General features: G+C 39.3%; 1 protein-coding gene across 16 annotated transcripts in view; it reads right to left on the bottom strand.

The window, feature by feature from the left end:
* The window catches only part of CLOCK (clock circadian regulator), a 136,925-nt gene that overhangs the window by 23,553 nt on the left and 95,446 nt on the right, over positions 1–17,926 (bottom strand). For all 16 annotated transcript variants that reach the window (XM_043906717.1, XM_043906723.1, XM_043906726.1 and 13 more), the window contains 6 exons: positions 15,510–15,623; positions 15,258–15,376; positions 13,398–13,480; positions 13,082–13,188; positions 10,129–10,276; positions 9,456–9,531 (listed from right to left, as the gene is read on the bottom strand). In XM_043906717.1, the coding sequence (XP_043762652.1) occupies positions 9,456–9,531; positions 10,129–10,276; positions 13,082–13,188; positions 13,398–13,480; positions 15,258–15,376; positions 15,510–15,623 (647 nt within the window). The remainder of the gene's footprint in view (positions 1–9,455; positions 9,532–10,128; positions 10,277–13,081; positions 13,189–13,397; positions 13,481–15,257; positions 15,377–15,509; positions 15,624–17,926) is intronic.

Below are 17,926 nucleotides of genomic sequence, written 5' to 3'. Positions count from 1 at the left end.
CTTGCATAGACATTTCCTCCAAGAAGATATTTAAATGGCCAATAAACACATGAAAAGATACTTAATATCAGTAATCATTAGGGAAGTGCGGATCAAAACCAAGAAATACCACTTTAAATCTATCAAGATGGCTATTACCAAAACAATGAGACAATCACGAGCGCTGGTGAGGACATGAAGACACCAGCACCCGTGTGCAGCGCCGGGGGGTGAGGGTGCTCAGCTGCTCAGTCACGTCCAGCTCTGCGACCCTACGGACTGCAGCCCGCCAGGCTCCTCTGTCCATGGGATTCTCCAGGCAAGGATACTGGAGTGGGTTGCCATTTCCTCCTCCAGGGGACCTTCCCAAGCCAAGGACTGAACTCACATCCCCTGTGTCTTCTGCACTGGCAGGTGGATTCTCTACCCCTGAGCCACCTGGGAAGCCTGATAAGAATCTATAAAACAGTAGAGCTACTACGGAAAAGTGTAACAGCTCCTCACAAAATTAAATACAGAATTACTATATGATCCAACAATTTCATTTCTGGGTATATGCTCAAAAGAATTAAAAGCAGGGAGTCAAATGTGTATTTGTAAGCCATGTTCCTAGAAGCATTAACCACAAATAGTCAAAAAGATGGATGCAACTCAAGTGTCCATCGATGGATGGATGAATAAACAAAATGTGGTATATATACACAATGCAATACTGCTTAATTTCAAAAAGAAACTCTGACACATTACAATATAGATGAACCTTGAGAACATTCAGTTCAGTTGCTCAGTCGTGTCTGACTCTTTGCGACCCCATGAATCACAGCACGCCAGGCCTCCCTGTCCGTCACCAACTCCCGGACTTTACTCAAACTCATGTCCATCGAGTCGGTGATGCCATCCAGCCATCTCATCCTCTGTCATCCCCTTCTCCTCCTGCCCCTAATGCTTCACAGCATCAGGGTCTTTTCCAGTGAGTCAACTCTTTGCATGAGGTGGCCAAAGGATTGGAGTTTCAGCTTCCACATCAGTCCTTCCAATGAACACCCAGGACAGATCTCCTTTAAGATGGACTGGTTGGATCTCCTTGCAGTCCAAGGGATTCTCAAGAGTCTTCTCCAACACCACAGTTCAAAAGCATCAATTCTTCAGCACTCAGCTTTCTTTATAGTCCAACTCTTACATCCATACAGGACTACTGGAAAACCCATAGCCTTGACTAGATGAACCATTGTTGGCAAAGTAATGTCTCTGCTTTTTAATGTGCTATCCAGGTTGGTCTTAACTTTCCTTCCAAGGAGTAAGCATCTTTTAATTTCATGGCTGCAATCACCATCTGCAGTGATTTTGGAGCCCAAAAAAATAAAGCCTGACACTGTTTCCACTGTTTCCCCATCTATTTCCCATGAAGTGATGGGACCAGATGCCATGATCTTAGTTTTCTGAATGTTGAGCTTTAAGCCAACTTTTTCACTCTCCTCCTTCACTTTCATCAAGAGGCTTTTTAGTTCCTCTTCATTTTCTGCCACAAGGGTGGTGTCATCTGCATATCTGAGGTTATTGATATTTCTCCTGGCAATCTTGATTCCAGCTTGTGCTTCCTCCAGCCCAGCGTTTCTCATGATGCACTCTGCATATAAGTTAAATAAGCAGGGTGACAATATACAGCCTTGACATACTCCTTTTCCTATTTGGAACCAGTCTGTTGTTCCATGGCCAGTTCTAACTATTGCTTCCTGACCTGCATACAGGTTTCTCAAGAGATAAGTCAGATAGTCTGGTATTCCCATCTCTTTCAGAATTTTCCACAGTTTATTGTAATCCACACAGTCAAAGGCTTTGGCATAGTCAATAAAGCATAAATAGATGTTTTTCTGGAACTCTCTTGCTTTTTCGATGATCCAGTGGATGTTGGCAGTTTGATCTCTGGTTCCTCTGCCTTTTCTCAAACCAGCTTGAACATCTGGAAGTTCACGGTTCACGTATTGCTGAAGCCTGGCTTGGAGAATTTTGAGCATTACTTTACTAGCGTGTGAAATAAGTGCAATTGTGCAGTAGTTTGAGCATTCTTTGGCACTGCCTTTCTTTGGGACTGGAATGAAAACTGACCTTTTCCAGTCCCATGGCCACTGCTGAGTTTTCCACATTTGCTGGCATATTGAGTGCAGCACTTTCACAGCATCATCTTTCAAGATTTGAAATAGTTCAACTGGAATTCCATCACCTCCACTAGCTTTGTTCATAGTGATGCTTTCTAAGGCCCACTTGACTTCACATTCCAGGATGTCTGGCTCTAGGTGAGTGATCACACCCTCATGATTGTCTGGGTCGTGAAAATCTTTTTTGTACAGTTCTTCTGTGTATTCTTGCCACCTCTTCTTAATATCTTCTGCTTCTGTTAGGTCCATACCATTTCTGTCCTTTATTGAGCCCATCTTTGCATGAAATGTTCACTTGGTATCTCTAATCTTCTTGAAGAGCTTTCTAGACTTTCCTTTTTAAAAATTTTTTCCCATTTATTTTTATTAGTTGGAGGCTAATTACTTTACAATATTGTAGTGGTTTTTGCCATACACTGACATGAATCAGCCATGGATTTACGTATGTTCCCCATCCCGATCCCCCCTCCCACCTCCCTCTCCACCTGATCCCTCTGGGTCTTCCCAGTGCACCAGCCCTGAGCACTTGTCTCATGCATCCAACCTGGGCTGGAGATCTGTTTCACACTTGATAATATACATGTTTCGATGCTGTTCTCTCAAAACATCCCACCCTCGCCTTCTCCCACAGAGTCCAAACGTCTGTTCTGTACATCTGTGTCTCTTTTCCTGTTTTGCATATAGGGTTATTGTTACCATCTTTCTAAATGCCATATATATGCGTTAGTATACTGTATTGGTCTTTATCTTTCTGGCTTACTTCACTCTGTATAAGGGGCTCCAGCTTCATCCATCTCATTAGAACTGATTCAAATGAATTCCTTTTAATGGCTGAGTAATATTCCATTGTATATATGTACCACAGCTTTCTTATCCATTCATCTGCTGATGGGCATCTAGGTTGCTTCCATGTCCTGGCTATTATAAACAGTGCTGTGATGAACATTGGGGTGCACGTGTCTCTTTCAGATCTGGTTTCCTCAGTGTGCATGCCCAGGAGTGGGATTGCTGGGTCATATGGCAGTTCTATTTCCAGTTTTTTAAGGACTCTCCACACTGTTCTCCATAGTGGCTGTACTAGTTTGCATTCCCACCAACAGTGTAAGAGGGTTCCCTTTTCTCCACACCCTCTCCAGCATTGATTGCTTGTAGACTTTTGGATAGCACTAGTCTTTCCTATTCTGTTGTTCTCCTCTATTTCCTTGCATTTATCACTGAGGAAGGCTTTCTTATCTCTCCTTTGCTATTCTTTGGAACTCTGCATTCAAATAGAATATCTTTCGTTTTCTCCTTTGCTTTTCGCTTCTCTTCTCTTCGCAGCTATTTGTAAGGCCTCCTCAGACAGCCATTTTGCTTTTTTGCATTTCTTCTCCACGGGGATGGTCTTGATCCCTGTCTCCTGTACAATGTCACAAACCTCCGTCCATAGTTCATTAGGAACTCCGTCTATCAGATCTAGTCCCTTAAATCTATTTCTCACTTCTACTGTATAATCATAAGGGATTTGATTTAGGTCATACCTGAATGGTCTAGTGGCTTTCCCTACTTTCTTCAATTTAAGTCTGAATTTGGCAATAAGGAGCTCATGATCTGAGCCACAGTCAGCTCCCGGTCTTGTTTTTGCTGACTGTAGACAGCATCTCCATCTCCAGCTCCAAAGAATATAATCAATCTGATTTTGGTGTTGACCATCTGGTGATGTCCATGTGTAGAGTCTTCTCTTGTGTTGTTGGAAGACAGTGTTTGCTATGACCAGTGCGTTCTCTTGGCAAAACTCTATTACCCTGCTTCATTCTGTACTCCAAGGCCAAATTTGCCTGTTACTCCAGGTGTTTCCTGACTTCCTACTTTTGCATTCCAGTCCCCTATAATGAAAAGGACATCTCTTTGGGGTGTTACTTCTAAAAGGTCTTTTAGGTCTTCATAGTACCATTCAACTTCAGCTTTTTCAGCATTACTGGTTGGGGCATAGGCTTGGATTACCATATTGAATGGTTTACCTTGGAAACGAAGAGAGATCATTCTGTCATTTTTGAGATTGCATCCAAGTACTGCATTTCGGATTCTTTTGTTGACCATGATGGCTACTCCATTTCTTCTAAGGGATTCCTGCCCACAGTAGTAGACATAATGGGTCATCTGAGTTAAATTCACCCATTCCAGTCCATCTTAGCTTGCTGCTTCCTAGAATGTCAACGTTCACTCTTGCCATCTCCTGTTTGACCACTTCCAATTTGCCTTGATTCATGGACCTAACATTCCAGGTTCCTATGCAATATTGCTCTTTACAGCATCGGACCTTGCTTGTATCATCAGTCACATCCACAACTGGGTGTTGTTTTTGCTTTGTCTCCATCCCTTCATTCTTTCTGGAGTTATTTCTCCACTGATCTCCAGTAGCATATTGGGCACCTACCGACCTGGGGAGTTCTTCTTTCAGTGTCCTATCTTTTTGCCTTTTCATACTGCTCATGGGCTTCTCAAGGCAAGAATTCTGAAGTGGTTTGCCATTCCCTTCTCCAGTGGACCACACTGTCAGATCTCTCCACCATAACCCATCCGTCTTGGGTGGCCCCACACAGCATGGCTTAGTTTCACTGAGTTAGACAAGGCACTAAGTGAAATAAGTCAATCACATACGGACAAATACTGTATGATTCCACTTACATGAGGTACCTATAGGAATCAAAGTCATTGTCAGAAGTGGACTGGTGGCTGCCCGGGGTTGGAGAGGAGGGAATGGGGAGTTGCTGTTCAATGGGTATGGAATTTCAGTTTGGAAAGATGAAAAAGTTTTGGTGACGGATGGTGGTAATGCTTACACAACATCGTGAATATACTTAACACCACTGAACTTAAAACTGGTTGAGATGGTAAATTTTGTTACATATATTTCACATCAGAAAAAAAAAAAAGAACAACCAACAGACACTTTAGTTTATAAAGGCACTGTAAGTATCTTTGGAACTCAGCATTTGACTGCTCAAAATCATCTTCTTCACACCAACTCTGACCTTCTCCAGAATTCAATATCTATATTGGTGATTCATGCAATATCCTGTCCTGGCCTCTCAGCTTTCTAGGAACTCTTCATTGCCAATAACTTCTTCCACTATTCTACCTGATTCAATCTCTACCCTTCATTACCAGATTACTGTAGTGCCTCTAAAAACACAAATTAAAATCCAACTTTAAACCACACTTCCCTGTCTGAGCTTTCCAGTTCACTTGTTCCTTTGGAGACAATTACAGTCAACCTAAAACGATGGCCAATCTAAAACAATACATAACACTAAGCAGAAACATTGTTTTCTAGTGGGCTCCCTTTCCTACTCTCCACAGTTATTCCATACTTTCCAAAAGTTCTTAAACCTCTTTCTCCCTCTCTCTGCACACAGAGCTCTGTCTTATACAGATGAAAACACCTGCCACCATATATGTAACTCTGCCGATTAGCATGCTGTGCCCTGCTTAGTCACGCAGTCATTGCAACTCTGTGACCCCGTGGACTGTAGCCCGCCAGTTTCCTCTCCACGGGATTTCCCAGGCAAGAATAGTGGAGTAGGCAGCCATTTCCTTCTCCAGGGGATCTTCCCAACCCAGGAATCGAACTGGGGTCTCCTGCATTGCAGGTGGAGTCTTTACCAGCTGAGCTACAAGGGAAGCCCACCTATTAACATACCAGGTATATAAATATACCCATCTTCTGTTTGCTCATTATAGTGGAGCGAAGTGTCAAAGAGAGGGTCCATCAAAGAACCTCCACATACAACAGTGAATTAAGCAACAATACTCGGTTCCCTATTTCAGGGAAGCTACACAGAAGGCGATGTGTGTGTATACACAGATTAAATAAATATGATTTCAAAATCACTACTATCACAAAAGGAAAAAAAGGGTTATGTGACACGATGCCCCCTGTCCTGCACTCTAATCACTCTCCACATCCTGTTTTGTCTCCATCTCTCACCCTCCCCAGCTCCTGAAACGCTTCTGCCTGCCTTCAGTTTCCCTAAGCAGCCAAAGCTCTATTCTCAGCCTCACTTATTAACATTCTTTCATTGGCATCCTCTAACTAAAACCCAGACCCCCCTAGCCCCACGCCCAAAGGATACCACTTTCCTTGTTAAGTCTCTTAGGCAGTGGGAGTTTCCTTTCTCTCAACCTTCAGACCTCTGTTCTGGAGGTAGAACAGAAGTCCTCCTACTGCTCTGGCCTGAATATTTTCCGTTCCACCTTTCCCAAAACTCACAGCTATGAACGCCACATTATCACAGCATGTCACTCACTATCTCTCCTCACTGTAGTCATTTACTCACCTTGTGTTACTCCTCACTAAGTAGCTGAATTAAAGTTTCTCTACTCCTGGCTCAGTACTGTCCTTCCTGATTTTTTTTAATTGGAGTATAGATGATTTACAACATTGTGTTAATTTCTGCTTACAGCAAAGTGATTTCTATATATATATCTATCCTGTTTCTAATTCTTTCCCCACAGATTATGACAGAGTATTGGGTAGAGTTTTCCGTACTATACAGTAGGTCCTTGTTGATTATCTGTTTTATATATAATACTGTGAAAGTGAAAGTGAAGTCGCTCAGTTGTGTCCGACTTTTGTGACCCCATGGGCTGTAGCCTACCAGGCTTCTCCATCCATGGGATTTTCCAGGCAAGAATACTGGAGTGGGTCGCCATTTCCTTCTCCAGGAGATCTTCCTGACCCAGGGATTGAACCCAGGTCTCCCGCATTGTAGGTAGACGCTTTACCGTCTGAGCCACCAGGGAAGTCCATAGAATACTGTGCATATATGTTAATCCCAGCCCCCTAATTTATCCCTCCCACCCATCTTTCCCCTTCAGTAACCACAAGTCTGTTCTCTAAGTCTGAGAGACTATTTCTGTTTTGTAAATAAGTTGATCTGTATCATTTTTAGATTGCACGTATAAGCAATATATGATACTTTCTCTGACTGACTTCACTTAGTATGACAATCTCTAGGACCATCCATGTTGCTGCCTTCTTTTTTATGGCTAAGTAGTATATGTACCACAACTTCTTCATCCATTCATCTATCGATGGACACTTAGGGTGCTATCATATCCTGAATATTGTAAATAGTGCTGCAACTGAACACTGGGGTGCATGTATCCTTTCAAATTATGGTTTCTGCAGATATATGCCTAGGAGTGGGATTGCTGGATCATACGGGAGCTCTATTTTTTGTTTGCTAAGGAACCTCCCACACTGTTCTCCATAGCGGTGGTGCCTATTTACATTCCCACTAAAAGTGTAGGATGGCTCCCTCTTTTCCACATCCTCTTCAGCTGTTATTGATGGTCACTTTTTGATAACGGTCATTCTGACCAGTGTGAGGTGATTCCCTCATTGTAGTTTTTATTTGCAATTCTCTAATGATGAGCGATGCTGAGCAATCTTCTCATGTGCCTACTGGCCATCTGTATGTCTTCTTTAGAGAAATGTCTATTCAGATCTTCTGCCCATCTTTTGGTTGAGTCATTTGTTTTTTGATAATGAGCTTCATGAGCTATCTGCATATTTTGGAGATTAATCCCTTGTCAGTTGCTTCATTTGCCAGTGTTTTCTCCCATTCTATGGGCTATCTTTTCATCCTGTTTATGGTTTCCTTTGCTGTACAAAAGCTTTTAAGTTTAATTAGGTCCCATTTATTTTTGTTTCAATTCCAAAAGACTGTAACAACTTTATAAGGAGACTAGACACACAGTCACTTTGTAATGTATTTAAATGCTCAATCACTATGTTGTACACTTAAAACTAATAAATTTTGCATCTTCCATATCTCAATTTAAGAATTGCCTTCCATGGCTCGACATGCTGAGAATATAGCAGCAAATAACACAGACAAGTTCTCTGCTCTCATGGGTCCCAGATGAAAGAATTTTTCCAAAAAGACTATGACGGCTTAGAGGGAAAAGATCCATTATGTTTTAATGAAAGATATTTTCTGAGGAAAGCACTTATAATTTTATTGATCATATTTCTTATGCTACGGCATATTTTAAACTGAAAGTTTATACCTCTTAACCCCCTTCACCTATTCTGCCCCATCTCACACCCCAATGCCTCATTCTGGCAATCGGCAGTTTGTTCTCTATGAGTCTGGTTTGCTTGTTCATTTGTTTTGTTTTTTAAATTCTACATACAAGTGAGATAATTTGTCTTTCTTTGACTTATTTCCCTTAGCATCATGCCCCCAAGATCCATCCATACTGTTACAAATAGCAATATTTCATTTTTTATGATTGAATGGTATTCTACCATTCAAGATGTATGTACCACATCTTTACTTAGGCTGTTTCTGTATCTTAGTTACTGTAAATAACCCTGCAATGAATACAGGGATATATAAATCTTTACAACTGTTTTTGTTTTCTTCAGGTAAATACTAAGCAGTGAAACTGTGAGATCACACCATTTTTAACTTCTTGAGGAGCTTCCATACTATTTTCTGTGGTGACTGCACCAACTTACAACCCCACCAGCAGTGCATGAGGGCTCCCTTTCCTCCACATCCTTGCCAATAATTGCTGTTTACTGCCTTTCTGATAACAGCCATTCCTACAGGTGTGAAGTGATACCCTGTCGTGGCTTTCGTATGCGTTTCAACCACTAAGTGAGCTTGAGAAGAGGTTCTGCCTTGACCGAACCCGGAGATGACTGTGTCTCCCCTGACACCTTGATTGCAGGCTTGTGAGGGACCCTGGACTGAAACCTTGATTACAGACCCATGACCAATTCTGAAGCAGAGTGCCCAGCTAAACTGTGTCTGGATTCCTGACTCACAGAAACTACTGAGATAATATATGTATGTTATTTTACATCATTAAGTTTTGTTACACAGCAATAGGTAGCTAATACAGTGTATTTCTACCTGATAGAATGAAAAGAGAAACCAGTGTTCAAAATCTGACTATAACTTCCCAGTCGTGAGTCTTTAAGCTCAGTTTTAATATTTTCAAAGTGGGGATATAGCCAGATAAGAATGTCTGAGAAATAAATGACATTTCATATTTCATATAAAAACCAGAGCCTAGCAGATTGTAATAAATGTTAGTTTAATTCTGAGATTACACATGTCTCTCATACAATGATCTCTAAATAGCAGGCCCTTCAAATCTTTTTTAAAAACACATGAGCTTTTAAAATATTAAATTTAACATAAAAATAAATACTACAGTTATAAGTAAATGAAATATTTGAAAAACAATTTTTCTATAAATTATTGAGTCTTGTAACTCATTGAGAAGAAATAATTTTTAAAAAACCTGTAAGATACATACTTTGTCAGCAGCTGTCTCTGGAAGAGACTCTTCAATGCCAAGTTCTCGTCGTCTCTCAGCCCTAACTTCTGCATAACTACAAATGGAAAAAAACAGAACTTCAGTGTTTGATCATTCATTTAAAACACTGCAGAGGTGCAACAATTCAATGCTCATTATGTATCTCACTTGTTCATCACAAATTCCAGACTATTTTCTATGCGCCAAAAAAACCCTAAAACATACATATATAGCACTATATAAATATATGTACACACACACACACACACACACACACACACACACAGAGTGTATCTGAATTCAAACTTCATTATATATTTAAAAAGTCTAATGTACTACTATAAATGGTCCGTGACCACACAGGACCTAAATCAAGAGGAATTAAATAAAGGAACAGTATGCTTTATCTACTCCAGTTCTCCTTTCACATGACTGACTGTGGCATACAAAAGACAGTTACAACACCTGCTCTAAACCATAACACTTATGTCAGAAATTATGTATCCTCATTTCTATATAATGCCTATAAGTAAATTTAATAATAAATTGAAAAAATATATATGAAAAAATGGACAAAAAAATCACTCTGTACTTAGTAAGTCATACATAAAACTACATTCCAGAATCATTACGAATGTTTCCATACTCAGAAATTCTGTAAAAGAATTATTACCTTACTACGGTATGAGTACAAACAATAAACTCTGGCCTTGAATTCCACTGATGGTAAGTGATATAATAATGAGTCTGAAGCCAAATCCACTGCTGTCCTTTGGTCAGGAACCTATAGTAACAAGATTTGCCTTTTCCGTATTGCATTACTAAGAAGAAAAAAATATTTTTTGATTCTCATTACTAGATTTTTACCCAAAGGTATCATTCACATTTATATCTATCACTCTATCTATCTATACACATCATAATTCTGGCTTTTCAATAACATAGTATATCAAATCTTCCAAAGCACCCAACTTACAGCCTTTTATTGCTGATCGTAGGTATTTTTCACACACAATAAATGTCCAAATACTTGAGAATAAATTATTCACAACTGACCCTCTCCTGCTAAGATAAATTGAGGATAATAGCAATAAGTAGTCACACCTGAGCTCTACTCCCCACGCCCTACCCCTCACCCTCTGCAAACAGAGCATCTGTTATTTTCTGGCTGCACTGGGTCTTCGCTGCTACATCCAAGCTTCCTCCAGTTTCGGGAGAGCTGAGGCTGTGCTGCGGTTGTGGTGTGCGGGCTTCTCACTGGAGTGCTTTCTCTCAACGCACAGCACGGGCTCCAGCGGTGGGCTTGCACAGCTGTGGCACACGGGCTTCGTTTCCCTGCAGCAGGCCAGGGACTTGAACCCGTGTCCTCTGCAGTGGCAGGTGGATTTTTAACCACTGGACCACCAGGAAGTCCAAGTATAGCATTTTTGAGGCATTTAGTTCTAAACCTTAACTTACCAAAATCGGAAAAACTTAATTATTTTAAGTAGCTGACTTCCCAAAACAGTATTTTAAGCAGTATTTCTCAAAACATTCTCTGAAGATTGTAAGTTCAAAAGTCTTTTAGCAGATATTAAGCAAAAAATGGGTTTTGTGTTAAATTAACTTGGGAAAATTTGTTCTTCTCAAAGCCTTGAGTATGCCAATCTGTCAAGATTCTGGTGGTGGGGAGATGGAGATTGATTATGAACTCTTACCTAATTTTCTTTGACCATAAAATTTATTTTTAATAGACTGGTATTCAGTGGACAAAACCTTAAGACAGGCTGGACCAGAATCATATTCGCTCTCTCTCCTCCAACCCATCACTATTCATAAGAAAATCAAAGTCTACATACTTGAAATTGCTTGTCGAAAATTATCCAGCTAGTTAATAGAGATGTCGGATTTTTTTTAATACATCATGGAGCCTAGTGCCCATATCACTTGAAGTGAAAAATATTTCTATTGTGATATTATATAACATGTTTATTTTCATAGAGAGAGGTTTATAAACCAGCCTAAGACATGAAGGTACATTAAATAATCTAATTAAGCTTTAGAGGACACTCAAGATGGAAAGATTTGGGCATGAGGATCAGAGAGGCAAATTCTGAAACAAAGAACGAACAAACAGCATGTGGGAAAGGAGGAGGTCCAGCCTCTGATCCTGTCTCTGCCACCAATGTTTTCTGTTTTTTTAATTGGAGGCTAATTACTTTACAATATTGTGGTGGTTTCTGCCATACATCGGGATGAGTCGGCCACGGGTGTACATGCACCCCCCATCCCGAAGCCCCTCCCGCCTCCCTCCCCACCCCATCCCTCTGGGCTGTCCCAGGGCAGCAGCTCTGAGTGCCCTGCTTCATGCACTGAACCTGGCCTGTCATCCGTCTCACACATGGTAACAGACATGTCTCAGTGCCCTTCTCTCAAATCATCCCACCCTCACCTCCTCCCACAGAAAAGTCTGTTCTTCACATCTGTGTCTCTGTGCTGCCTTACATGTAGGATCGTCGTTACCATCTTTCTAAATTCCATATACATATGCTAATATACTGTATTGGTGTTTTTCTTTCTGACTTACTTCACTCTGTATAATGGGCTCCAGCTTCATCCACCTCATTAAACTGACTCTGATGCATTCTTTTAAATAGCTGAGTAATACTCCATTGTGTATAAGTACCACAACTTTCTTATCCAATACTCCATTGTGTATAAGTACCACAACTTTCTTATCCATTTGTCTGCTGATGGGCATCTAGGCTGCTTCCATGTCCTGGCTATTGTAAACAGTGCTGCAAAGAACACTGGCCTACATGTGTCTCTTTCAATTCTGGTTTCCTCGGTGTGTATGCCCAGCAGTGGGATTGCTGGGTCGTACACCAGTTCTATTTCCAGCTTTTTAAGGAATCTCCATGCTGTTCTCCATAGTGGCTGTGCTAGTTTGCATTCCCACCAATAGTGTAAAAGGACTCCCTTTTCTCCACACCCTCTCCAGCATTTATTGCTTGTAGACTTTTTGATGTCTGCCACCAATGTTATGGGACTGTAAGTAAATTAGTTAGACTTTCTGGGTCTCAGTTTACTTGTGGAGATAGTAACAGTACCTACTTTCTATTATACAACCGTGATTATGAATAATGAAAATAATACATGTAAGTTGTTCAGAACAGGGCAAAATGAGATGATAACGTTCCTTCTGTTAATATAACAATGGCAGGTAACGTTAATGAAGCACTCACTGAGTTTTCTAAAAGAGATTGTTTAAATGTGGCATTACCTCCTGTGCAGACTCACATGCCTGGAAATAAAAATTCATGAAAGAGTGTTCTAATATTACAATTTTCAAAGTAATCTACTTCTCTTACTCTGGATATAGAACTTCTATACTTCAAAACAATGTTTATTAGATGCCATATTATAAAACTGTACTTACTACTATAGACTGAAATATGTTAAATGGGAGGAAGTTTAATTTAGACTTGATCTAGGATTCCTATTAGAAGTAGTTATGCATACAAAAGAAATCTTTCCAATACATTTCAAACATACAAAAATGGTCTGTTTTACCACCTCCTATTAATATGATAGTTATTTACAGATTAAAAAAAGTATTACCAGCCAAAGTATTAAAATCTACTTACAGTGCTCATGACATTTTGCCAAATTTTCTAGGTCATCCACATGATAGTAATCATAGCCTGATGTTCCCAGAACTTCAAATGGCAAATATCCTATTATGGGTGGTGCCCTAAATTACATACAAAACAATCAATATTATGACTTTTTCCATTAATAAAAAGTACTCAACTACAAACCAATTTTGGGAGGAAACTTTATTTTTTAAATAATGGATAATGAGTTTGAGCATCCTGACTAGAAAAAGTTTGTCTTTGAAATCCAATAATTTCAGGAATTACAATGATTAATCTTTTTATAGAATTTAAGAATGGGAGTTACCTGTGATCTAGAAATAGAAACTTCCACTCTAAACTATGTCTAGATGTAAACTCTTCATTAGGTTCTTCAACAGTGCACATTTCCTACAAATAAATAATTAAAATTGAGAAATATTTTTCTGTGAACTCAGCAAATTCCTAAATATTGCTAGCTGTATAAGTTATTTTTAGCTAACTTTTCCCTAAACATTAAAAAAAAAAAGCTTTTATTTCCTAGTACTAAGGAATGTGGCAATAAACACGTGCAGGCTTCTGGGGGAGTATTTCTCAGTCCACACACTTCTCTATTCACTCACATGCCTATAAAGTCTCATTCTAATCTCTCTCCTGAATTATAGTTCCATATTTCTGTCTGGATGTTCCCACCTACCACAAACTCAACATGTCCTAAAATTAACCAACTATTTTAATCCTCATATCCAGTTACATAATGTTCCATCTCATTAATGGAGGCATACCTGTACTGTGCCATTAAGTCTAAAATCTAACAGTCACGATGCACTCATTTTCACCTTTCACCATCTAAACGGCCACGACCAAATCCTTTCAGTTTCACCCTCTAAGTTTTGTTTTTTTTTTTAAATCTATTCAATCCCATTCATCTTCAGGGTCTTAGTTGAGACTCCAGTTGCCACCATTGGCTCACATTATTGCAACATATTCCAAACAAGTTTCCTTGTCCTTCAACTCATCTTCTATTCTGGCCACAATGACCTTATAAATACTCTAACACAACTGTATAATTTCCCTGACAGAAAATCTTACTGGCTGCTCATTCCATTGGGACAAAATCTAAACAAGGAGAAACAAACAACAAAGAAAGAAACATATCACTGCCAGCATCTGCTTACTTTTCTAATCTCATCTCTCAACATCCCTACCCTCCCTCCACTCACAGGAAGCCCAGACTCCAGTCATACTCAACAATGTATTCCAACCTGCCCTGCTCCTGAATGACCTTCTCCAACACAATGTAGTGATTAAGAGTTTGGGTTTAGAAAGAAAAGGAATTAGAATCAATCTCAGTTCTACTACTTAACAGCTGTGACTCTGGGTAAGTAACTTAACTTCCCTAAGCCACAGTTTCCTTAGATATAAAATGGTGATCATGCCACCATTTGTAAGTATTAAATGAGATAATGCATGTAAACAGCATGTGGTAAGCATGCAAAAAGCATGTTACCACTGCCACTATTTCCTATGATCAAAACAAGTAGAGTCAGACTTGTTTAAGATCCTCTAACTGCTAATTCAGTACTTTACCTTATGGTATTTCCCTAAATTTAAAATCTTAGCCTGGCTTATTTTCAGCCACTTTCCAGTGACTGAAGTCTTTCATTTTCTGACTTTCCTACTAATCATCTACTTCCTGGACCCAGGATATAAAAATAAAATTGAATTTAATTTTATTTAATTGAATTTTAAAATTGAAAAGGTAAATTAAATGTAATAAAAAGGTCATCTGTGTATTTCAAAAGAAAATTTCAAAGGCAATATTTGGCCTTTCCCCTTTAATGTATTTGTGAACTATACAACAAAAGCACCTTAAAATTTTGCACAAAAGCAGGACAATGGTGATATATAACCACTGGTTAACAGCCAAAAACTTCACAAACCCAAATGAAATTTTTGGCCAACCCAACACAAGGTATATTATCAAAAAATTAGTTCTATAATTTGATGAGCGCTTTGATAACCCATTATTTGCTTCAAAAATATGATGATCATACATGTTTAATGACTCATGGCCATTACTACTTTAATGTTTACATTAAGTATCTGGAAACAATAAAAAAAAAAAAAAAAAAACAGATAGGTCCCATAATATGAAGTGAAACCCCTCTGGGAAACAGAAACATACCTTGATGAACTGAGGTGTAGCTAATCTGACAGTAGCTACAAAACAAACTCTATCTTCGTAAGAAGGCCTATGTGTGCGTTGTATTGTTCCTTCAAAACCATTGTGTGCTGAGGTGGATACTAAAGCAATAAGGAAATAAATATCAGTTACTCCAGTAAAAATCCAGTTTTTACTGATACTCGAACATTTGTCTCTAAGAGCTTCAAAGAATACCAAGTGAAAATACATTGTAAGAGAAGCACTTTAACTTACCACTGTTTAAAGATTTGAAATTTCCTATAAATTTCACATATTCATAAGTAGATGGCTCCTTTGGGTCTATAGTTCCTCGAAGCATATGACAACAAAATTCTAACTGATTTTTTGCTGAAATAAGAGAAAAAATATAACGTATTTTGTGGTTTATCATCAACAGGTCACCTAAAGTAAGATTCTAACAGCTGTGTAAGTTTACAACTATTTTCTCATACAAAGGTCCTCAATGACATTGTGTTTAGTCCATAAAAGCAGAGTCTCTTCAGGAGATGATCTCACGTTGTCCTTAATAAGGAAGACCGATCTTCTGATACAAGTAACTCCATGTTCCTCCATTTTTATTTGTCCTTCCTTGTCATTCATCACTCTAATCTCAAAGAAAGGTCTTGCTTCCTATTCCAATTTTTCTATCTCTACTTAAAACAGTCTTCCCCATCTTCCTTCTCCAGGACCACCAGAACCATCCGCTCCTTTAGCATTCACACACGTTCTTCTCTGGGTCCTTACTGTCTATGTTTACATTTACTCGGGCCTTTATTCATGCTATTCTTTCAGTAACACAGACCCCTCTCCTTCTCATCACATGCTCTAGTTTCCATGCGCTCACCTTCCTTAACTTCATGTGTTACGGCTTTTGCCCTCACACTTCTCCAGAAAATGCTCTTCATTGTTTCTACCTCTTCTTAAAACTCACGTGTTTTCATTCCCATAGCATGAAACTTACCTTCCTGCCTTACTGACTATTTCTATCCCTTCTATTAATCAGTCAACAAGCTATAGACATTCACAAAAGTTCTTCTGATTGTAATCTATTTTGCTTTACAAACTTAACAGCATTGACAAACTTATTTACTCCTAAATCTCTCATACCAATTTTAACATTTTATGTAAGACCAAGTCTCATATCACTATTTTTCAGGACATCTGTACCTGACTGTTCCATCAGTAACTTAAATTCAAAATACTTGAAAGTGAATTTTTCCTTCTTTCTTCCTAAGGCAGCTGTCGTTCCCCTCTGTCCTATCTCCTTAGTTAGAAATCATATCAATTTGTTCTCTCTTTGTATCACCAGCTCAAAAACTAAACCCGTAACCAGGACCTGCTGTTTACTGCACCGAGAACGCTCTCATGAGTCATTTTCTCCACATGAGCAGCCAGCACCGCCATTTTGGTACCGATGTGAATGACCCTGCATCTGGGTAACTGCAAAAATGTATTCTCTGTGCCTCCACACTCCTGCCACTCAAGACTCAGCCTTGCCTACTACTCTTAGATTAGTATTATTTTCATCATTATTATTTCAGCACTCAAGGACTAACAACACCTCTCTCTCCACTTACAGTATCCAACCAAAACTCTTCTGTTATTATTATCAATGGCTTTATCATTAAACTTTGCAGGTTCAAACTCTTACCTTCTGCCTAAAACCTTCCCCACTGACAATCTCTAACTGTTCTGACACCAGTGCCTAACACCAAGTCCTGCTGAGTTCACCTCAACACTCATAGGCAGGCTTTCTTCTTCATCCTTACTCCTACTGCTGTCCTTTTAATTTCAAGTCTAGTCATTTTTCCAAAATTTTCCACCTGAGAGATTTTTTTTTGAACCACAAAACCACACAAATCCCGTTTTTGCTGGCTTGTCACTAAGTAAAAAACAAAAGCCAAACTGTTAAGGATGAAATATTAGGCTTTATCTCCTTCTCTAGACACAAACACATCACTTGTACCACCTTACCTTCATTATTGTACAAATGACCTATTTGGAGAATCCTGAATTTTCCTAGCAATTTCCCCTCTGTTTTAAATCATGTTCATTCCTTTCACATGAAACACCCTTTTCATCTGTGGAAATAACTTTATTTTGTATATCAGTCCATGTAGCCACAAAGAGTGGGATGTACCTGAACTGAACTGACTTCAAATACGTGTGGTTTACAGTGTATAACTGGCCTCTGAATCATTATATCCAACCCAAATCTTTCTCCTAGATGAAAGACTAGAGTAGTCCCTTAGTCGTGTCATAAAAATTTGGTTTTCTAACAATTATAAATAGGCTTCAAATATATTCTCCTGGTCTCTTAACTCTTCTCAACTTCTTCTGAAAGGCTATCTATTCTTATCAAAAACATACATTCACACATACTTACATGTGTGTGTATGTGTATCTCAACTGTTGAACAGTTAGTGTTCTACATAGTTGAAGATTCAAAATATGAGGAACCTTTAAAATGATTAATGTCAGCTTCCCTTACAGTTCAGTCGGTAAAGAATTTGCCTGCAATGCAGGAGACCTGGGTTCAATCCCTGGGTCAGGAAGATCCTCTGGAGAAGGAAATGGCAGCCCACTCTGGTATTTTTGCCTGGAGAACTCCATGGACAGAGGAGCCTGGTGGGCTATGGTTCATGGTGTTG

Source organism: Cervus elaphus, chromosome 6, assembly GCF_910594005.1.
Source record: "Cervus elaphus chromosome 6, mCerEla1.1, whole genome shotgun sequence".
NCBI lineage: Eukaryota > Metazoa > Chordata > Mammalia > Artiodactyla > Cervidae > Cervus > Cervus elaphus.
This window is presented reverse-complemented; position numbering and strand designations above follow the sequence as displayed.